Genomic DNA, 24,548 nt, shown 5'->3' on the forward strand with positions numbered 1-24,548 from the left:
TTCACAGAGAACTCTTTTAAAATAGACACGTTGAAATTACATACTCATGAAAGAATACAAGAGAAATAAAAAGATAACTATTGTGCAATGCCCCTCAGAAGTAAAGTTACTTCAAGTAAGATAAATGCACTGAAGCTCTTCTGTTGGACTTTGGTGATTCCAAATTTTAACATTATTTCACGAAATGTTTAATGGTCTTATAATGGATTTGAGACCTGCAAAAAAGAAAAAGGAAGAAAGAAAAGAGAGAAGCTGAGAGGAAGAGGTCTGGGTTTCTGATCTCAGGTTTGCTAACTATGGGACTTTGGCTAAATCACCTTTATCCTTTGCAGCTCCAGCTAGCTCATCTGCAAAGTGAAAGTAGGAATACTTCTTGCACTGATTTCAAAGCTTCACGGGAGGCATCAAATTGGATAATATATTGGACAGTTTTCAATATGATGTGGTATAATGTGATGTGGTTTGACAAATAAATGAAAAGTGCCACTAGATATTGAAGCAATCCCTGTTGTTGAGATGCATATTTTATTTAGGCATAAATAGGGTAACAACGGTTTTTCAAATTTTTTTTAAAATTTTTCCTTCTTCTCCCCAAAACCCCCCAGTACATAGCTGTATATTCTAGCTGTGGATCCTTCTAGTTGTGGCGTGTGGGACGCCACCTCAGCATGGCTTGATGAGTGGTGCTACATCGGCGCCTGGGATCGGAATGGGCGAAACCCTGGGCCAAAGCAGAGCATGCGAACTCAACCACTCAGCCACGGGGCCGGCCCCTAACAAAGGTGTTGAAAATTCTGTGAAAGCTCCTAGTAACCACTGTAGGAGACTAGGCATTGTTGATGCCAGTTACTATATACACTTTTTCTTCATTATCTCATTTAATCTTTACAACAATTCTCTAAGATTACCAATTTTATTATGCTCTCTGGCCCTCAATTTCCCAAATGAAACAATTCAGGTAAGTCTGTATGATTCTAAACAAAGAGCTTATATTAATTAATATTTATCATATTTTTAATTTACATTGTACATAAGAATATGGAGATTCAGATGATTCCTACACATCAAGGAACCAGAAGCTTAATAGTGGCAACCCATGCAAATGTTTATAATACAAGCTACCATATGTGAGGAATTTCTAAAGAGTGTGGCAAGCAAATTTTAGAGCAAGGTAAAATCATGTGCAGGATTAGTAAATAAGTGATAGTATAGCCTTCTTTGGAAAATATTCTGCTTCATTAAGGGATATAGGAGATAATCAAAGACGAAGAGGATAGCATCTTAGTTCTGTAAGTGAAAGAGTGCCCTGAAAATAAGTATGCTGGGACAATAGACCTAAGCCAGGACTGTCCAGGCCAACTAGGATGGCTAGTCACCAACATAATGTCATTACTTTTTAGGGAGGAAAGTAAAAATATAAAGGCTATTTACTCATTCTGAAAGGAAATAACACTCATATTTATATTTTTATATTTCAAAGGTACGAATTATTTCAGTTGTAAAGTTTGCCTTATACAAACACACCTTACAAGAAATACTCAGTTTGCATGGTAGCACTTTCTGCCCATTACCAAATTAAAAAAAAAAAAATAACTGTAAATAACACTGTTTTTTTAATTAGGTTTAATATTATTGAGCTAGTAAACACATTGTTAGTCAATTATGCCTAAAACCATCTTGCCCCTTATTCAATTTAGTATTTATTTCAATGACAACTATATTTATTTGGAGTTCAATTTCAAGTACTGGTGCAAGCCGATCGTTCAGCATCTCCTCCCGCTCTGTCGGTGTCCTCTGTGTTTGTTAGCACAAAAGGGTCTGGGTATTCCTGGGGCTTTGACACTGCAAAAGAGGTGATTGATTGCTTGATTCATTTTCTCTCCCTTTCTTCCTTTTCTTTTCTTTTTTTTTTTTCTTTAGCAAGATATTGCTTATCACGGAGCAAATTACATGTTTTAGCACGTAATAGATTTTTCAAGTTGTCTTGAATATCTAATCTATTAGTAAAGGAAATTTGTTTTCAAAAAATAATTCTTTACTATCTCCTCTGCCTTGTGCCATGATTTGTTACTTGTCAGGTAGTACATTTACCCAAGATTTGGAGCTCCATCCTGCCCACAGATTGACAGGAGTTCCCTCTCTGAACCCACCCACTGTTTACAATTGACTTCCACTCAACCAGTTGATTGACAATCTTCGCATGGGCTCCACGTCTGCAGGTTTCATTATTACGTATTTGCTTTATTTGAATACCTTACATGGAAAACCCTTTTTCCTGCCCTGTAGGAATTCTGCTGTTCTTAGGATCAGAACTAGTTACTTTGATGGAAAATGTTTGGCTAAAGTGCTATTTGAAGTCAAAAATTTCCAAGAGAATGACAGATGCTGGATGGTTGAGGGTCAGACTGAGTCTGTGACGTACAGCTGGGATCCGAATGCTTTACTTTTATTTGTCTCCTTTCTCTTCAATTTTCCCACATTATTCAAATTTTAATGGGAAAGTTGTTTTTAAAAACATACAAAAACAGAGACAAAAAATGGATGCTTAACCTAAAGGAGCATCTTGCTGTAAATACTCTGGCAGTTATAAGAATCACATGTGCTAAAGACATTGAATTAAATATCGTCTCAGGCTTATAAACAGTGATCCCATGTGTAAAAAATCATTTTACATAAGAGAAATAATTGAGGAAATTTTCATAGTTGGTAATTCAGCTCAATAGTTGCTAAAATTGAAATTGATAGCACTGTTGTTCTCTGGTACATCTCAGTGGCCTGACTATGTTAGAAACTTACCAAATGCTTCTTAAATCTTATTTCAGCCAGTGCAGTCAGTTTGGCAGGAAAACACATTAAATTGTCTCACGAAATTAGGTGAACAATATGTTTAAAGTACATATAATTTATTAATCTTGCTATAAATAAAAAATCGTATTAATTCAATGTAGTAATTACATTGAAAATGCAAAGAATAAATTTGGAACAGCATTGTTCATATTTTTTAAAATTGTATTTCAGCTGTGAATGTACATCTGGCTGGACTGGACAAAACTGTAGTGAGGAAATCAATGAATGTGACTCTGACCCATGCCTGAATGGAGCCCTCTGTCATGAATCAACCATCCCAGGGCAATTTGTATGCCTGTGCCCACCCTTTTTCACGGGAAAATTTTGCCAGGAATATCGTAGCTCCTGTGATCCACTCAATGACCCTTGCAGAAACAATGCAACGTGCTTGACTTTGGTAGATGGACAACGTTACTGTGTTTGTAGAGAAGGTAAGAGCTTATATTTGTTTTAATGTTTTATTTCATTTTGGTTTGGTTTTGTCCCTATGGGAGATGACTTCTTAAGAACGGGTGAGAGAAAACCTAAATACATTGGAGGATGGGGGAGTATCTGCTCCAAATCAGGTATATAAATCTACTGGGACACATAATACTGGGGAAATAATCTAAAAAGTTAACCTAAATAGCATAGCAGGAAAGGGACAAAGCTGAAACTTTGTGGCTTTTGGCTCTTTTTCGTTTTTGCTTTGTTTCAGAGATCCTCTCTCATTCAATTTCTCTTTTCTGAGTAATCTTGTCCGTGTAGTGTTCCTGACAATAGCAGTTAGTTAGAAATGGGCATAGGTACAATCCAGGGCAATCAGATGCTTCACTGTAACTTTTCTCCTGGACTTATCTATGAACATCACTTCTTTCTACTTAAATTGCTCAACCAGTATCATGTGACTCTGGTGGCTACCTTGTACCGTGGGAGAGAGCCCATGTGAGAGAGAGAATGAGCTGATCAAAGGACATTATGAAGCCCCTGAATCCAGCCATACCTGACGTCAGGCTGCTTCTGGCTTTCTGGGTCAGATCAGCCAATAACTTCAACTATTATCACTAACGATGCTTGACTGGGATCTCTTCACCTGTAACTGAAAGAGGTCTGATCAGTACACAGGTGGTTTGGGTAAATATTTACTGCTCACATACTGCTGGCTGTGCAAGAGCCATTACCACCTTCAGCAGGAATGCTTCTAACATAAAACCAGCACGTCACAGGTTTCAGTGTAACTGGAATGTGCCGTAAACACAGTGTAAAACCATATTGTGTCAAGAGGTCTACAACTGCTGGTTATTTTCTCATAACCACTTATATGTTCATATCTCTTTCCTTCTTACTGGCTCCACTGCAATAGAAGTCCTTTAAAGATAAACGCAACACTTATTTACTCTTCTGCCCCAAAAGGCCAGCTTAGACCATATCATTTAAGAGTTATCTTAGTCAAAGCTAATTCCGTTTTTTTTTACAAACTATTTACATCTTCCTGAGCACGTAAGGTAATCTATTATAAGGATATAGAGGCAAATTCTATGTACATGACAGAAACTTCTGGGCCTTCCGTGGAATTGGAACTAGAAACTGGGGAGCTATTAGTAATTGTTTTTGCAAAAATGACATGGGCTCTATATAGCACATAACGTGGACATATAGAGCATACGGAAAGATATTTTCAGGAAAGAAGCAGGAAAAGAAAGACAGGAAACAATGTGAGAGGAGCGTTTGATGCTTTGCAAACCTCACTAACTGTGAAGTACATCATTTAAATGAGTGATTTTCCTTTTAACAAAGATTGGTAGTGAAGTTTTTTGAAAAATTGTTCAATAGCAGCAGAAGAGCTAATTTTTTGAGCAGCATTATTCCATGGTGCTTTACTCATCCCACTAACAGATTCTCAGAATATAAGTAATAGATCAATATTTATGGAGGGGCAGCAGTATATTTCCTCAGTTTAAATAAAATTTCCTCTATTTTCACCAGAGATAATTTTCCAGAAGAAGGCATGTTTATCCAAATCATAATAGTTTTGATAATTCAATTCATAAATTCATTTAATGAATTTCTATAATCTAGTGAGATTCCTTTCCTGTTGTGGAATGAGGGGAAAATAAGTTCAGAGATACCACCAAACCTTATCTCCTGTTATACTACTACTAAGATTTTCCATTCTCATGAGCAGCCACAAAAAGGTCTTGGGGACAATTTAGATTTCACCATTGTATGTAAGTAGAATCTTATTTTTTTTCTTGGAACTTCATCCTTCCACTTAAGGCTTCCAGAGAAACAGGACTACTTAAGTCAATGCTTTTGACAGAGTGGCGGGCGGACGCAACCACTCATGTGTTCATCCCTTTCTAATTGTGACTCGGCACAGAGATATTTGAAGTGGACATCATTTCTAAACTATTTTGCTCCATGTATATATTTGAGATTGAAAAATATGTTTCTAAACCGAGAAATGATAGGAGTAAGCTTCCGTAGGTCAGGTCTAACTACCATAAAAATGTGTGGGTAATGTTCCTTTAGTAGTTCAGCCTCTAGCAGATCACAGACTAAGGACTGTGACATTGCTTTAAAAAACTACGTCAGAATATTGACAAGAGATCAACTATGGGATATTTTAGACATTATGACCTGAGTTACTTTAATGGCTGTTATTTAAAATAGGGTATATGTCAAAGCCATTACATCACTTTTTAAAGAAAACATTCTGATCAAATTCCATTTTAAAAATTACTGAAATTTAAAACCATGAAAAATTCCAAGATTTCGCTTCTTATACAGATACAGGGTGTGGAAGCTCCACTGGAACTCTTTGAAAGTTGTTGATGTTCTGTCAACCGACTAGGACATGGTGGGTCATGAGAAAAGTCTTAAGGCTTAAAGTGTGACAGTTCAGCACATGTATCTCCAGAATTCTGGTCATGGTTTTTAGTCAACCTTTAGGGTCTATCACAATTTCAGTATGAGTATGAATAAAATCGCAGAGCCAGGGTAATAATATGATTACATACTAGACAGCTAAATTATAAATGGCATTAAAATTCACCCTGCAGATCCAGCAAGTAAAATAATTGGTACTTTGATTTATGCCAAATTGATTGCTTAACAGGTACACTATGTTGGTTAGTGTGATTGAAATTTATTGTCAAAACAATCTAATCCATTTTGGTGCAATGTGAGCTATTTAAAAATTATAGATGTAGTAAGACATCAGACCTATTGTGATTATGTTTTGTGAGAGAAAGTAAGGGCAATGCTCTGTCTTCTGATTAGAACTGAGGTGACTTAATTTGGTCCCTATGAAACTGAACATTTCCTAGTGGAAAATAGGTAGGCAGAGGAGCATTTAGCAGTAATTATTCAATACAGGTTTGTTTTGTACATAATCTTATTTGTTTAAACAATTTCTATGATAAAAAATATCAGTGCTTTAATAAATATAAAAATAGCACATAGAAAGGCAAATGTAATTTCATAAGATTTCTCGAAACAGTGGGGTTTATTCTTGGTCCCCCAGTAGTGGGAGCTTTGGTAGTATAGTGTGAAATAAATTTACATACCTCAAAATTTATTTTATAATACACATAATTTTTTTTTTTGCCTCTATAAACTATGCTCTGTATGCAACACATGTCAGTCTTGCAACTGCATGCTGGTAGTGTTCTAGAAATCTCAAAAGTGTATTCTTTATTAACTGATTCAACAAATATATATTGATTTCCTACCATGTGTCAAGTCTTGAGACAGATTCTGGAGAAATTAAAGATGGCCAAGACATGCCCTCAAGGAATTTAAAGTTCAAGGGAAAGACACATAAGTTAAGTAACCGTTAAAGTACAATGTAGTAAGAGCTTTTCCATTCATGACAGAGATATGCACAAGGAAAGAGGATTTGTGGATGTATACCCCAGCTTTCTTGTTTAGTGTAACAACTCCGAGTTGTGTTCCATATGATTTCTAAGAGGATCTCCAGCAGCCTCAGTTGCCCACAGCAATAACCTACTTTTTAAACCACTCCTTCTCACATTTTATTTCCCCGCTCCCTTGCAATAATTTCTGGGGTCACCTCTTAAATAAGTTATTTGTGAACAAATCATCATCTTAGAGTCTTCTTTTGGAAGAATTCAAGCTAAGACACATAGCAAACCCCGTCCCTCTGGAAATTATAGTTGATCCAAGTCTGGGCATGGGACTGGGAGATTGCCATGCAGAACGCTTCCTTGGAATTGAGGCTGAGAGAAGCAGCTTTCTCCTTCTGATGGAGTCATTCCGTTGGTGCAGCCAGCACCGTGTTCCTTTGGCGATATGGAGATCTGTACGCAGTCGGAGAGACGTGCTTGTGAAAGAACTCCTGGTTGTTCCTATAGCTCTTTCTTCACTTCTGCAAACTGCCGCTATCCTTCCCAGCTAGGCTGCCAAGAAATCCCATTCCTTGCCTAAGTTAGTGTTTTTCTTTACATTGTGTGTGATCGAAAGAGCAATGGCTAATGCATAAATGAAGGGAAAGAGCTCATTAAGTAGGAGAGATTGAATAAAGTGAGTTCAACCTCAGGCTGGTAGGAATGGAATATAAAAATGACGTGAGAGAGTTAGATGTGACTCTAGATGAAATGCACTTGACTGTCTGTGTGTACAGCGTTCAGTAGGGTCTCTGTACTAACGTGTGTGTATACAGTGAGAGATCTAAAATCATTTTATTCTTAAAACATATTTCTTTTCTAATATTCTCTTTAGGAAAGATTCTCTGTCTCTCTACTTTGAATTATGTCTCAGTTTACAGGCAAAAGTATCACCCTGTCAAATACTTTTAATTCAGTTGAAAGGGCTTAGTTTTCAAATGTAGCCACTTCGTCCACATCTCCACGGTGAAAGGAGCAAAAGTTTCTTTAAATGATCCTTTACAGAGGATTAAATGTGGAAAAGACTCCATATAAGACGTTGTAGTGAAAGGAAGAATCAGATCATTTACATGTGCCATTGATTTACAACTGGGAGTCTAAGCTTGATGGATCTGTACAACAGAGGAGGCAAGCAGTTGCATTTAAATGTGTCTATTGCTCCAGTGTGTGTACTACTATCATGATAATGCCACATTTCCTAAGGTGTATAATTCTGAGCAGCAAATAAATGTGTCTCTTGTCAAAATAGTTTGTCTAAATGAAAAATTACTGTGTTGACAATTAAAAGCCTGTGCTCATGTAGTAACATATATCTGTTCGATTTAAATAGCTGTGGACATTTATAGCAGGGAAGTTCTTCCAAGATTATATATATTGTTGTCAATTAACTTTAAAACATGTCAAAATTTCTTACATTTAAAATATTAGCTTTCATATTCATTTCCTAAAAGTTTACTTAAAATCAGTGTTAAAAAACCTTAGCAGGGTCTATTGGAAATTTTAGTTCCATCTTTTCATATTTCATAGTTTTTAAAGTTACCTCTGCAACTATTTAGTAATATTGGTTAATTTTTAAGAAAATATTAACATTTTTATTATCTTGTTTTAAAATACAAAGAAAACAATAGTTAAAAAAATATTTCTGACTTGCCAAGAGAGAAATCTTTTTCTGTTTTCATAAAGTTTTAAAATCTATGGAAATTAAAGATTTTAATTAAGAAGAATAAAAATACTGCCTTTCTAATACTTTTGAAAACAATTTTAATATTTTTAGTTTTTATTTTAAAATGTGTGGTTTTTACACTACTTTGTTTGAATACGTGAAAGATATACTCTAGCTTTTCCCTATTTACCTTCATTTCTAATTACTCCAACTGATACTACTTCTGATGTGAGAATTCTCAAAGCATAGCCCTAAAAGATAAAATGTTTCCTAAAGCAGTTTTGTGAAAACCTAACGGTTGTTAATGTATTTTGTTTTATTGTATCCATGCTAGAGGATCAGGTATAAAAAGGCTACAGTTCTTAGAACTTAGAAAATGTTAAGTAATTTAAAAACTATACTTATAATCGACATTGATTTAGCTCCTGAATTTAAGCAGTAGGTTTAGTAACTTATTTTGTGATGTGTTTTGGGGAATTGGGAAGTGTAAAAATACCATTTATTAACCAGTCATGTGCATTTGCTGGGACAATACACAGGCAAGACACTGTAAGAAAAGGATCAAGAGAGCGTCTGTCTGAGAACGCCTCCTTACTTGTGTATAAAAATTCTACTGCAGTTAGTAACATAGGGTCAGCTGGATAGTTCTGGATAGGGATAAATAACAGGGGAACAGCATAGACTGAATTCACTGTACTTTCAGTTTTGACAGACTTTTAGTTGTACTGTGTATATTCAAAGCAAGTATCCTTCACAGGAATAAAAATCAACTTCTAACACCAAGGACCATGGAAAATTTAATTTGGAACTAAGTGTATATACTTTCCACTCCTTTATATCCCCAAAGCATAACCTTTCTCAGCAAAGCTTTGGTTTATTTTAAATGCAGTCCATGCCTGCTTTATTTTTTCTCCTAATGTCTACAGCATTTCAGCAATCTCATTTCCTCAGCCCATTGACATATGTTTCTAGTTGGTAACAAAGCTCCATCTCAGAAATGTCAAACTAAATGAATCAGGCAAAATCAGGAAAACAAGGTTATCCTGTGAGCTATCCAAGCTCCCAGGTCCTGAATGTTCTTCCAATGCATCACCAGCTGAACGCAGGCAGGCACACCGGCACTGCTCTAGCTGGCCAATGTCCCTGACTACCCGTGCCTCAGAAGAACATTTCTAAGAAGGATCTTAGTGTCAAATTGCCCTGCCTCCCAGAGGAAGCTAGTCATGCTAAAAGTAGGAATGGTGGAATGCATCCAGCTTTCTAAATAAATCTTTAAGTTGTAAACAAATTTTTTTTGAGGAAGATTAGCCCTGAGCTAACTACTGCCAGTCCTCCTCTTTTTGCTGAGGAAGACTGGCCCCGAGCTAACGTCCATGCTCATCTTCCTCTACTTTATATGTGGGACGCCTACCACAGCATGGCGTGCCAAGCGGTGCCATGTCCACACCCAGGGTCCGAATTGGCGAACTCCAGGCTGCTGAGAAGCGGAACATGTGAACTTAACCACTGCACCACCGGGCCAGCCCCTAACTTATAGACAAATTTAACTACAACTAAATATTTAAAGAAATAGTTTATTATGTTACTTATAACTGTACTATGATATTTGCAGTTTAAATATAGCAGCAAAAGTGATGGATGACTGGTGAAGTGTGTTAGAATAATAACTTGCACATCTAAAATTGGGAGAACTAAGGGCCAGCCCAGTGATGCAGTGATTAAGTTCTCGCACTCTGCGTTGGTGGCCCCGGGGTTCAGAAATTTGCATCCTGGGAGTGGACCTACACACCACTTATCAAGTCATGCTGTGGCAGGCATCTCCACGTATAAAACAGAGGAAGATGGGCACAGATGTTAGCTCAGGGCCAGTCTTCCTCAGCAAAAAAGAGAAGGATTGGCAGCGGACGTTAGCTCAGGGCTAATCTTCCTCAAAATAGATAAATAAATAAATAGAATTAGGAGAACCATATTAACTTGGAAATAACGCATTTTAATTTTGGTGTTAATGCTTGGTTTTTAATTTTGCTTTTAATTTTAATTTTGGTAATGGTTTGGTTTTAATTTTGGTTTAACGGATACAACATCTAGTGCATGAATGAAATTATAAGAGTGCAACATCAATGTTTAACTTGAAGAATTCAACAATTGAGTGAAAATAAAATAGGACAAATTAGTCCTGATGCTTGTCCTGAAGACTAGTAGGTCTGCTGGTCACACAGGCACTCCTGGTTTCTTATGGCGTCCATGTGCATCTTCAGACCATCTTTCTACTTTTAACCTATCATTGTCTCTAAAGTGAATTTCTCGTAGATACCATGTAGCTGGTTCTGTTATTTTATTTACTCTGTCTCTGCCTTGTCATTGGAGTGTTTTTTAAAATCATATTTCATGTAATTATTGACATTTAGGCTTTAAATAAACCATCTTGTGATTTGTTTTCTGCTTGTTGTATCACTACTTTGTTCCTCTGATTTTCTTTTTGGTTAAGTAATTTTTAGAATTTCATATTCTCTTCTGCTAAAGAGGAAGCCAGATATCACAAGACGTGGTACCAACTTCCCAGTCTCCAACGAGAAGTGGGTTTGGCACTTGACCTGATGGTAGACACCACAGAGAATGGCAGTAGCTCGTGGCATGGTGTGATGTGAAAAGATAAAGAAGGCTGGTCCCATCTTCTCTCACGGGCATCTGAGTGAGGAAATACTGAGGGGATTTTCCACTGAGCAGTAGGTGCTGCAGCTGAAAGGTCAGGATACAGAGATGGAGACCAAGGAAGCTGTGCTCCGTCAGCTGCATGCCAGTAGCACAAGCTTTCACTTGAAGAGGTCTTTGAAGATAGAAAGCAGAGGGACTACATGAGAAGGCACTAAGGGAGGACGGCGGCCATCATGGGTAGCTAGACCTCCCTCCCTTCAGGTGCTTCTCAGTTCCACTCCTAGTCTGTGTGTAGGCCAATAATAAACACAATGTTCTTCCAGTAACTTGAATGACCTCTGTTCCTCAAGCTAAATAAATCTGAGCAGAGATTGACATTTATAATGTCACTGCTATTATTTGGTGCTTAGTTATATCACTGAAAAAACAAGACAAAGGAAAATCCTCTTGTTTCTTACATTTTCTACTAGTATAGAATAAATATTATCAATAAAAAGGAGTATAAGTATATATTTTGTTTTACCTAGTCAATATATAATCATGGAAATAATTGTTTAAATGATCATCAGAAAATACTGAATATTTAATGTATTAAAAAGTGATATCTTGCTGAGTTTTTCTCATAGAAATGTTGAAATAATCACAACTGCCTCTCTTATCAGTCTGTATAATTTTCTTTCATGTTCTTTGTTTTTTTAAAAATATAACTGGCATGTGTTTAAATGGCTGACTGATTATGTAGCTATGACTCAAAATAATTTGTTTTCTGTGAATCACTTGGATACGAAAAGCAATTAAATAATTTGCCTCATCTGCTAACTGCCTTGAATAAATTTGATCACTGGAGCTCAATTTTACTTTAAGATTGGTCATCACATTAATTCATTTGCTTTCCAGATCGTTTCAATTCTTCTTGCTCAAACATTTAAATACCTTCAAACAACAGCGACATTAGCAACAACTCGACTTTCCCAGGGGATTTAGTAAAGTGTTCCTTCCTTGGTTCTTTCATTTGAGCTCATTAATTAGAAACTAGCATAATTTTATTTATACGTTATGTGAAATAGAATTGTATGAGAAGCCAGAGATAAGGTGGTTCTTTTTTTTTTTTTTTTTTAGCTTCCATTATGAGCATATTCTCCAGACTCTTTACTACTGATTCTGATTTTCACACTCGAAAGTGAGGATTGCTCATCCATACCCATCTCATCTCTCTTGCAGGATTTGAAGGTGAACACTGTGAAATTAACACGAATGAGTGCTTCTCTCTTCCCTGCCAGAATTATGGTGACTGTGAAGATGGGGTCAACAGTTTCAGGTAGAGAAAACCAAATAATATCTAGATGTGTGTTTTAGCATCTAGATGTATCTAAATGTATGCATATTTATAATTCCAACTGACAAATTGCACATTTCTGTTTATTAACATTTTGCCATGATACCATTATTTTAAGCTTCAACTTTATACATTTATATTAATAGAGTTATTAAATTTCTTCTTTAAAAGGTGTGTTTGCAGACCCGGATTTTCTGGACCTCTGTGTGAAATTGAAACTAATGAGTGTTCCTCTAAACCTTGCAAAAATAATGGAACCTGTGTGGATCTAACAAACAGGTTAGAGGCTGCTTTTTACTGAATCAACTATTTTATATGTGAAATTTAATAGATGTAAGGTGAACATATGTGTACCCATCATGCAACGTAAGGAGCAGAACAATGCCGATACTCTTGTCCTTCTTGGCAAGAACTCGGCTGCCCTCCCACCCAGTTGTATTGAATATCCTGAATTTATGTTTCCTGCCTTTGCTTTAATTTACAGTACTAACTATTTGTGCATATGCCTGAACAAAATGCTCTTGAGTTTGAATATCAATATAAGTTAAATAATATTGTGTATAGTTTTCTGAAATAGTTCATTTTGTTGAACATGACATTTCAGCATTATTTGTTAATGTATGTATCTGTTGTTCATTTTTAACTATTGTAGAATATTCCATCTTAAATATATGCCAACATTTATTTGTCATTCTCTTGGTCATGGATATTTGGGTTATTTTCCTCACCAATAATAATACTATTACAGTTTTCAAGTATTTCTCCAAATACAGAAATACTGATGGTACTCTAGTTTTCATACCTAGAAATAGAATAGTTGGATCATTGGGTAGACATTTTCACGTTTACCGTATCATTTTTTTCCCATTTCATTTTGAAAATTGAACATTCATACTCAACAAAAGTGAATAAATTTTCCTATTAGCATTGTCAGAATGTTCCATTTGGGCTTATCTGCTGTATGTAAAATTATAACGCCTTGTAGTTTTTCTCTGCATTCCTATGATAACTTACGAGGTTGAGCATTTTCTCATACATTTCAAGAAATTTAATTTTTCCTCTAGATATGCCTATTTATGGCATCTGCCCTTTAATGTTCTCTTCTTATTGATTTGTAGGAATCTTTCTAAATTCAAATTATTAATATTTTTGTTAGTTGTATGTACTGAAAATATCTTTTATTGGTTGTGGCTTGACATTTCACCTTCTCTATGATAACTTTTAGATACTAAAACTTAATTTTAATGTAATTAAATGAATCAATTAGTTTGGATATGGCTTGCTTTTTTTTTTCTTGTTTAACAATGTTTGCCCTAGGACAAAGAGATGTTTCTTATATTTCCTTTCAATATATTTAAAGTTCTGTCCTCCACGTTTAAATTTTAATCTATCTGGAACGTTGTGTGTGTTTGTATATGTAGTATAAGTTAGGAATCTAAGTTTATTTTTTTCCATACGAATAACCAATTCTGCCTATTCATGTATTGAATGGGTCCATCTTTTACTCTCTGATCTCCCCGATTGGCCAAGCCTTCTTGGTTGCAGATGAAGTTCCCATATGTGAATATGTTTATTTCTCTGCCTCTCTTAATTTCCTTAGTTCAGTTGGTCATCCATGTACCAGTACCATGAATCTTAATTACTTACCTTTGAAATATCTCCATACCAGCAGAGCATGACATCTCATATTTTTAATCTTCCTCTTGAATGCTTGAGCCATTTTTGAAAGTCTCTTCTGTTACCATCAACGTATGTTCTGCATAAATCCCTAAATCCTAACAAGCAAACAAACAAAGACCAGGTAGAATCTTGATCAGAATTCCATTGGATTTATAGCTCAATTTGAGAAGAATTGATGTCTTTATTTCGATCTTTTAAAATATCTTTAAAAAAAACCTTGGACGAATTCAACTGGACAGTCATTGATTAGGATAAAAAATAACTCATTTTGCCCAGTCATGGTTGCTCTCGAAGTACCAGGGGCTATGTTTATCTGTCTTAGTAGACACCCAACATCTAGAATTGCTGTCTACGTTTGTGTCACAACCTGCTTAAGTTTCCGATAATCTTCTTTTATTTCTATCATTTTCTTGGCCATCTGGCTTTCTCACTGTCCAATCTGGTGAAGTAAACGAGGACAAGCTTTGAATCACCACCCTTGTAACTCCTAAGCCTTTCAAGGGGACACTAATCACTACAAGTCCCTTAGGGATACAGAGTAATTGCTTTCAGTTTAAAATCTTGGAGTCTGAAGGGGCATTTCAAGATCTTCTAATTGGGTTTTCCTCTATAATAGCTCTTATTCCAATGTAGAAATTCTGTCTATTACTGAATGTATTGATGACACTATACATTCAGGAACTATGGGGGAAAACACAACACAACAAAACAAAAGAAAAGATGGATTTGTGACCCATCTACGAGATCTCAATAAGCTTGTACTCCTATTGGTAGAGCAGTGGTGTTTCAAAGATAAGTCTAAGTTCTGAGCCAGTATCCAACAACTCCTAAAAGGTCTGAATATCTTTCTTTCATCAGCGAACAGTCATAGTGGTAAATGGCCTCAGATCTCTCTGAGGAGGGCTTCAGGAAGATACATGAACACCTGTGACTATTCTTCTTCAAGATTATTCTTCAAAGGGGCTTTAGCTGAGGGACTGAGTCTATGCTATAGCTTAGGTCTGGAATTGTTTAAGAGGCTAGGAATCCCTACAAAGGTGAATTGAATTACATTTCTGTCCTGCAGACCTATAGATTTAATTCCATGTGTGTAAGGTAGCACCATAGCAGACTGTCCGTATATTTCATTTCTAGAAACCCATTACTGATTAGCCACTGCTAAGGATATCTGTGAATCAATCCATCTATCACCATTCTGCTTCTCTGATTTATGTGATTATTTGCTCATTTTTTTATCTGGTAGTCAAGTATATCCAACAGGCTTTATCCATTCTTGGATCCTACTTTTCTAATTTAGATCAGGGAACCCAATTTCACTGTAGCATCTCACATTGTTATCTTCAGCCTATAAAGGACCATCACCACAAAGCTCTTCAAGACACTAGTTCCCCTCACAAGCCCTGTTCTTAATCTTGGTGAATGGAATGTCCTCCTGGATGAATGGAGTTTCTTCCTAGGAGATTGGAATGCCCTCCTATATTCTCTGGGAATAGAAATTAAGTGGTAATTGAGCAGCTTACACATAATAGATCCATTCAAAAATTTCTGTAACAATGAGCCTATGAACAGCTTCCTGTAATATACATCAAGAAAACTCCGGCACTTCTGCCTCACTAATCTAAGCTAGAATTAAGTCCTGTCTTTAATTAGCCAGCCTATCTAATACCACCCCTAGACGCTCATATTAGCATGTTAAATCTTCCCTCTGCATCCATGTCAATAAGTGCAGCTTATTTAAGTCTTGTAATTATTCTCCCTTGTTGTGTTCACCTTAAATTTAGTCCCACAGATGCTCCCCAACTTTGTAGCAATACAGATTTGTGGGGTCATGCAAATCTTTTAGGGTATAGGCTATGTGTTTCTGGTTAAGTGTTTCCATCTCTCATCAGCAAATGTTGGATCTAACCATTTTTATGGACTGAAACCAATGAGAAATTTGGGGAGTGGGCCAGGGAAAACTGGCGACCGCCTGTAAGTCAATTTTTCAGCGGCATTTAGAGGAAAGCTTGTATGCGAAGAAGCATAGATTCCGTAAGACACAGGAGAGGTTTGGCATCTACCAGTAAAGGAGTTTACGTGAATTCAGAAATTCAAGTTCCTCAGCCATGTCTGTCCTCTGTCTGCAGGGGATATGAATTCCTCTGAAGTTACTATACAGACTGTATTGTGTTGCTGTTGTTGCTTAGCAAAGAAACCTGAAAACTCAGTAGTTAACAGTAACAATCATTTATTATTACATATCTGTGGTCTTCTGAAATTTGGCTAATGTAGGTTGGGTTCGCTGAGGTTTCTCTGGGACACAGCTGAGGGGAGAAGAATATATGCAGGTCTGTTGTATCAGCTGAAATGGACGTGCTCCAAATGTTTCTCATCCTTTTGGGACTAGAATGTTCTTCTCATAGAGGGGCAGAGGCTCAAGAAACCAAGCGGAAACATGCAAAGCCTGTGAAGCCCTAGGCTCGCAACAGCACCCTTCCTCCTTTACCCATAGATCACTTTCCAATGAAGAATCACTGCCAAGCCTGAAAAGTGGGGGCAAAGAAGCACACTCTTCCCATAAGGAAGCTCTGGCCAGGAAGGAGAGTGGTAAAGAATTAAGTTAAAAATGCTGTCAACCAAACAGAAGATAGGAGTAGTAACAGGAAAGTAGACCCACAGAAAATATGTAGACTGAAGCATGGGGCATTAAACACATGGCATTTCCAGTTTGCCCTGCATGGGCCCTGAGAGACAGCTCTGAGGCAGAGACTGCAATGAAATGCTGAGTAGAACTGAAATGACCTTACACCTCTAAATGAAGTTTTTTCATATGAATTCATTAGATGACTTCTGAGGACTGCTTTCCCACGTGTCAGTAGGAGATCTCAAAGAGCTACAGGGGGAAATGCCAGCCAAAATGCCCTCTGTTTAAAAGAGAGCCCATGTTGTCGATTCATGAACACAAGAATGATGAGTTCATTTACAGAGCTGAATTGATTATAGTGTTGATGTTGACCCTTCAATCTAGCTGATGACAGCAAAGTGTTTTCCAAACTGAGAAAATCGTAAGAAGCTTGGGGGAAAATAACCAACTACAATGGTGAGTAACTTGACAGTCCAATATGCAGATTGCTGAAGAGATTTTGTGAATATTAATCCTCAAGTTCAGCTCATGTAGAGGAAAAACTACTTCTGCCAGTGCAATACATTGACTGAACCATGATTGAAATAGAGCCTCTTCCTGACATGAAACAGATGTTGCAGTTTGCTGGATGTGACTTCTGAACACCTGACTAGCCTTGCACAGAGTGCTGGCATCTCTGTTCAGAGGCTCTTCCCAGAGATCGGAAAGGTAAAGAGGGAAATGAAATGTCTCAGTACAAAGCCTAGCTTTGTTCAGAGACATCCTTAGAGGATGATAGTGTAATGAACATGAGCTATTCGGAACCCCAAGGCAATTTCCCCCTGGAGAAAAAGAAATGGCAGCCACTTTGGAAGACAGTTTTGCATTTTCTTACAAAACTTGCAACATGATCCAGTAATCGCACTACTTGGTTTACCCAAATGAGTTGAAATTTATATTCACTAAAAAACCTACACACAGATGTTGATAGCAGCTTTATTCGTAATTACCAACACTTGGAAGCAACCAAGAAGTCCTTCAGTAGGTGAATGGCTAAGTAAACAGTGGTACATCCAGACAGTGGAATATTACTCAGCACTAAAAAGAAATCAGCTTGCAAGCTATGAAAAGACATGGAGGAATCTTAAATGTCTATTACTAAATGAGAGAAGCCAATCTAAAAAAGCATCCAAGTGGTATGATTCCAACCAAATGGCATTCTGGAAAATGCAAAATGTTGGAGACAATGAGGAGAGCAGTGGTTGCCAGGAGTTTGAGGGAAGAAAGGGATGACTAGGTGGATCTCAGAGGATGTTTAGGGCAGTGAAACTATTGTGTATGACTTATAATGGTGGACACATGTAATTATACATTTGTCAAAATCCGTACAATGTACAACACCAAGAGAGAACCCTAAGGTAAACTATGGACTTTGGGTGATAATGACATGTCAATATAGGCTCATCCATTGTAATAAATGTACCACTCTGATGGGGGATGTTGATAGTGAGCAAGTTTTGCCTGTGTAGGGGCAGGGGCTACATGGGAACTTGGTACTTTCTCCTTAATTTCACAGTGAACCTTAAACTAATATAAAAAATAAAGTCTATTTGAAAAATTCAATCAACACAGCAATCTTTTATCTTTTCAATTTCGCTTGTGTTTGAGGCAATAAGCTGTTAGCGATAACTGAGTAAAAGCCCACAGAAACTGTGCCCTAAGCATAGGGTGAAATCAGTTTAAGGTTAAGAGGATATAAGAAAACATGGGCAAAGAATATAAACAAGCAATTCAAAGAGGAAGAAAAATAAATGATCAGTAAACAAATAATTAGGAAACTTGAAGTAAAATGAGATATTTTATGAATTTCCAAGGTTAATCTCATTCACTGCTCATGGGAGGAGGGAAAACTAGTTTGGGGAAAATGTTGAAAACTTCATGTGTATACACACCATAGAGAAAATCTTGAATACGGGTACAAAAAGATACTTACAAAGTTATACATTTGTGGTATGTTTACAATGGTGAAAATTTAGAAACAAACTAAGTAAATAAACAAAAGTGTTACATAATAAACAGAAAACTATATATTGTTTTCTATGAATAAACTACAGGAATATATATTGCTTGCAAATTTATTAAAATATATGATTGAATGGAAAAAATGTATCAGAATAATATATGCAACACATTATTTAGTAAAATATTTTGTAAGAAACTGCCAAACTGTCTTCCAAAGTGACTGTACCATTTTGCATTCCCACCAGCAGTGAATGAGAACTCCTGTTGCTTCATATTCTCATAAACATTTGGTACTGTCAGTGTTCTGGATTTTGGCTATTCTAATAGGTATGTAGTGGTAACTCATTGTTCTGATTTGCATTTCCCTGATGACATATGATGTGGAGCATATTTTCTCATGCTTATTTGACATTAGTATGTCTTCTTTGGAAAAGTGTCTGTTAAGGTCATTAATCCTTTTGTTTTTAATTAGGTTGTTTGTTTTCTTATTGTTGAGTTTTAAGAGTTATTTGTGTATTTTGCATAATGATCCTTTATTAGATATGTCTTTTCAAATATTTTCTTCCAGTCTGTATCTTGTCTTCTCATTCTCTTGACATTGTCTTTCATAGAACAGAAATTTTTAGTTTTAATAAAGTCCAGCTTACCAATTCTCTCTTTCATGGATCCCGCTCTTGATGTCATATCTAAAAAGATAATCAAACCCATGGTCATCTAGATTTTCTCTTTTGTTATCTTCAAGGAAGTTTATAGTTTTGTATTTTGAATGAGGTACGTGATCCACTTTGACTTAGTTTATATGAAGGGTGTAAGGTCTGTGTCTAGGTTTATTTATTTATTTATTTGCATGTGGAAGCCCAGTTGTTTCAGTACCATTGTTGAAGAGACCATTTTTTGTCCATTGAATTGCCTCTGCCCCTTTGTCAAAGATCAGTTGAGAATATTTGTGTAGGCCTATTTCTGGGCTCTTTATCCTGTTCCATTGATCTATTTATCTATTCTTTTGATGATATCGCATTGTCTCAATTACTGTAGCTTTAGAGCACGTCTTGAAGTCAGGCTGTGTCAGTCCTCCAGCTTTGTCCTTCTCTTCATTATTGTGTTCTCTAGGTCTTTTGCCTCTCCATATAAACTGTAGAATTGTTTTGTCAGAATCCACAAAATAACTTGCTGGGATTTCATTTAATCTAGAGATCAAGTTGGGCAGAGCTGACATTTTGAAAATATAGAGTCTTCTTATCTATGAACATGGACTATCTCTCCATTTAGTTTTTCTTTGATCTCATTCGTCAGAGTTTTTTCGTTTTACTTATAAGAATCACGGGCATATATTGTTAGATTTATACCTAATTATTTCATTTGGGGGTTACTAATATAACATATAATGAAATATTAAAATGTATTTTGAACAATGCATACCAATCTAAGAATAGTGATTTCTTCTTAGTGGAGAGGAATGGAGAGGAATGAATCTGGTGTGTGCAAAGGAGTTTCAAATACATCTGCAATGTACATTTTTCTTAAAAGTTCTTCAGCAACTTGGAAAAATACTAGGATGTGTTAAATATGGATGATGGTTATATGGGTGTTGATTATTTTATTCTCAGAAAATTACTTTATTTAAATGGTTTTGATAAAAACCATTTAAATGCATTAACATGCTTCAAAGAGAAAAAAATCTATATAAACAGATGAAAAATGAGTAATCACATTTTTATATCCCATCTGTTTTGCAAGAATACGTTTTTTGATATAAACAATTTTATTTTGGTGTGTTTTTAGCCTATTGATATTAATTTACCCATTAAAAATATTTGAAATAATCTAACTTCATATAAAACCAATTGTTGTATATTTAGTACAAATTAAATTATAGACCCACACACAAGAAAAATATTAAAAATAGTAATTATTACATAATATACTTCATGATTACATCCATGTTTTTAATCTGTTCCATTCTCTCTTTTGGTTATTGAAACTGAGGCCAGCAACCATTAACTTAATCCTAATGACTTCATTTAAGGATGAATTCCTTGAGATATGCCAGCATGTGGATGACAGCCACAATTCGTTTAAAGCCATTGCAAAACACTACATTGGAATTGACATTGTCTGACACCTAATAACATATGTTATCCAGTAGAACTAATGTCTTTTTAAGCCATAATCATAAGTTCACTTAGGTCACTGACAAGAATATTGATCTACTGAAAATTTATAGCTAAATAGAGAATTCACCAAAACGATTACAGTAGCAGTGGCTGGTCCATTCAAAGAATACAGAAGAAGAAAATGTTCCAAATGCTTGGCTGATGTGATTGTCATAACTAAATCATTATCAACAAGAACTTTACAACCAATCAGTGTGTGAGGTTCATGAGTTTAGCAGTTCTTTACTGTTGCAAAGTTGAAAATGATTGGTTAATGTGCATTTAACTAAAAGCCAAAAATCTGTACATTCTTCTATAAATTGTTTGCCTAGAAGCTAGTTATTATTCCGAATGACACCTATTCTACTGAACATTTTGCCTTTTCAGATTAAATTAATTAAATCATATTTAACACTTCTCAGATGAAATCCACACCCTTATTCAGTAAAATTCTAATAATGACATAAAAGGGCTATTTTAAAGATAAACCATCTCTGGAGCAAATATATTGGGTAGAAAAAAGTTGGTTACTTTCCCTTTTTGCTTGAGGTACACAGAATGTACAACACCTGAAAGTACAGCATCTTAAAGATGCTAGATGAATTGAAACAAATAAAATAAACTATGCATATCACAGCATGTTTGATTTCCTTTTAGATTAATATTAAATTTGATAGTTTTTACAGATGCAAACTTTAGAAGCATTATATTTACTTTTTATTATATTTGTAACTTAAATATACCTGTATCCATTAAAAACTGAAAAGTTACAGAACAGATATTAAGTTCTATCTCATATTTTATAATGGATTAAAAATTTTAAAATAGATAAAAGATTCATTTAACTTTAACATCATAAAATTTTAATGTAAGAATATTTATCTATGTTGCAGATATAAAATAAATTGTTCATGTTCTGATTAAGAAATGTCATTAATTATAAAGAACTATGATTCAAGAATGCAGTTATAGTATCACAAGAAAGAGGTATAAATTACTGTAAAATGTTTTATAAATTCTCTCAAAATTTGAATTGCTATAAATAGGCTAAGAGGTTCTAATCATAAAGTTTCACCAGTGACAGGTTATAGTTTTATTTTTGTCTTTTGAGTGTAGGTTTTTGTAAAATTATCTATTGAAAGAAATATATGTCAAATCTTAATATTATAAATCTCTTTTTAAATCAAAACTCTCATTAAAAAATTTATTCTATCCTTGGATCTTGTAATATGATTTAACCAATACAGTGGTTATATTTTAAAATAACTCAGCTTTCTAGAAGCATAAAAACAACTCCTCTACTTATTAATTCCTTTCGTATCTGAAATAAGATTGATGCTGGTCCTGATATCAGTTCCCCTACATTAAACCCAGCCTATATGGGGTTAAAACCAAAGCACTCTTTCCCTGCTTACTCCTTGGCTCTGGCTCCAGAATCTTCTATCTGCCATGGATACAAAGAGCCAAGGTCGTCCACTTGCAAATTCCTTTCTCATCCTCCTCCATAAGCAGCCTCCCAAGGCTGAAACACAGGCTGGTGGGAAAGCACCCAAGACGACAGGCTCCTCCCACCCCTACAAACAGACACACTCCTTGCAACCTTTAAAACCCCTTGCCTTCCATCTTTTGGAGAGAGGAGACAAAATGAGATGAATTTGAGCGCTTACTCTTGTCTCCAGGCTGATATCACCTGAAATAAAAACCCTTTCCTTGCCATAAGCCTGGCATTCCAGTTTTTATTTGGCCCCTCTTGTGTGGCATGTAGGGAACCTATGTTTGTAGGCGCTAACCAGAGGAACACAAAAGAATAATGTAAAGACTCACATAAAGCAGGGGCTCCTTGTAGGATTATAAGCCCTGATGGTTATCTTGCATTTTCCATCTCCTCTCATTATGCAATATCACAGTATATAAACTAGAATTACTCTTGTTTATCATTACTTTATTTTAATGTATTGAATTTTCTTCAGAAGTCACCTGTTAAAATGCATTTTAGTGATTGGAAAAGTATCTTGAAAACCTATCTGGAAAATTTTAGGTCACTTTCGAATTAAAAGAAATTCAAACAAAAATGTTCAGTATCTTGACAATCTATGTAAGTTTATTTCACTAAAACTTTTGAAATAAAAGCCTTGCATTTAAATTAGAAATTTCTATTTCATCAAAAATACATCATGTTTCATCATCTTAATTGTTCCTTTGAGACAAGATATTTTTAATATATGCATATTTGTGTTTTAAAAGTTGTTAAAACAGGGTTTTGTCAAAAGGAAAAAGTGTTTTAGAGACTTTTAATATACAATGTAATAATTACTATAAAATTAATTAGGTCACTTAAAATGTTAATAAAAATCAAGATTCACTTTTAGTTTTTCCCCTTAGCCTAGGTAGATGTGGTCTGCATAAAGTAGGGATGGGGCCCTCGGCAGGTAATTGTGGAACAATATATATACCAAAGCTGAGGGATTGTATACTTCAGCCAGAGGCCAGTAGGAGGACAAATGTGGTGAGGATCCTTTCCGCCACAGCCTGTGCACGTTTAAAGAGTTGAAAGGCCAGGGTGGGTGCAACAGAAGTAGATGGGAGTGTGCAGTGCTGGGCTGCCCCTCCTGTTTGAGAGGGGGAGGGGCAGAAGGATGGGGTAGAGAAGAGAGAGAGAGAGATGTGCTGTGCGGGAACAGGAGGGAGGGAGGGGGGACATATGCATTCTAATTCTTCCAGACAGACTAGACACAGAAATTCAAGGTAGATGCTCTATTCTCCAATAGAGATTTGATTTTCATGGAAATTTGCCCTAATATTATGCAATAAAATGAATGTAATTTTTAGTGAAAACTATGAAAGGATCCAGAAAGCTAAAACTCAGAAGGTAATTAGAATTGGAAAAGGAGCAAAAGAGAATTCTGGGTAGGTGAGGAAGTCTGAATCTCTTCATACGTCCTCAAAATGACCAGATAGGCAAATAAAAAAATAAAACTAAATGAATCTCATATCTTCAGCCCAACAAGAAGACAGACAAATGAAAAATTTCACGTTAACTGATGGAGGAAGTAGAAAAATATGTTTAAAATAATGAATACAGGGTTTCTCATTGTTGGAAAAAAAATTGCAAATAGATAGTAATTGGCTAGACTGAAATGAACCCTATTATGTTAAATTAGAATTGGGGTGTTAGTATGAACTCATGCATTCATCTGCATGTATTTATAATACACACATATGCACACAAACATACATAAATATAGATATAGAAATGGACATAGAGGTGTGCATATGTATACAGAGACACAGTTATACGCATACAACTATATGCATATGTATACACATAGGCACATACATAGACATTATCTTGGTTTCTAAATACCATTCTTCACTTAAAGGAGCCAGGGCTCCTAGGAGAAATGGCTGATTCTAGATCTAGGACAGGAAATTTGCAAGATAAATTTGTACATTTTGTGCTAGAAAATAAGAAAGTGCCCAAAGAATGATGGAGACATGTCAAAAAGATACAGGAGACAGCTTGAAGAGGTTCCTACCACCCAAATCTCAGACAAATTGAATTGAAATAAATAATAATAGTTATGTATTTGAGCCACTGAATAAAATAAAAATTCATGAATCCATATAGATACAAATCAATAATTGAATAAATGAAAGAAAGAAGGAATGAATGAAAAGGGAAAGCTCTTTGTAATAGTCAAAT

At 35.6% G+C, this 24,548-nt stretch overlaps 1 protein-coding gene across 1 annotated transcript in view; it reads left to right on the forward strand.

Annotated features, from left to right (window-relative positions):
* EYS (eyes shut homolog) overlaps positions 1 to 24,548 on the forward strand; it is a 1,407,877-nt gene that overhangs the window by 456,923 nt on the left and 926,406 nt on the right. The window contains 3 exon segments of the mRNA XM_046639782.1: positions 3,019 to 3,278; positions 12,274 to 12,370; positions 12,560 to 12,667. Coding sequence (XP_046495738.1) covers positions 3,019 to 3,278; positions 12,274 to 12,370; positions 12,560 to 12,667 — 465 coding nt within the window.

The sequence above is a fragment of the Equus quagga genome, chromosome 15 (assembly GCF_021613505.1).
Source record: "Equus quagga isolate Etosha38 chromosome 15, UCLA_HA_Equagga_1.0, whole genome shotgun sequence".
Taxonomy (NCBI): domain Eukaryota; kingdom Metazoa; phylum Chordata; class Mammalia; order Perissodactyla; family Equidae; genus Equus; species Equus quagga.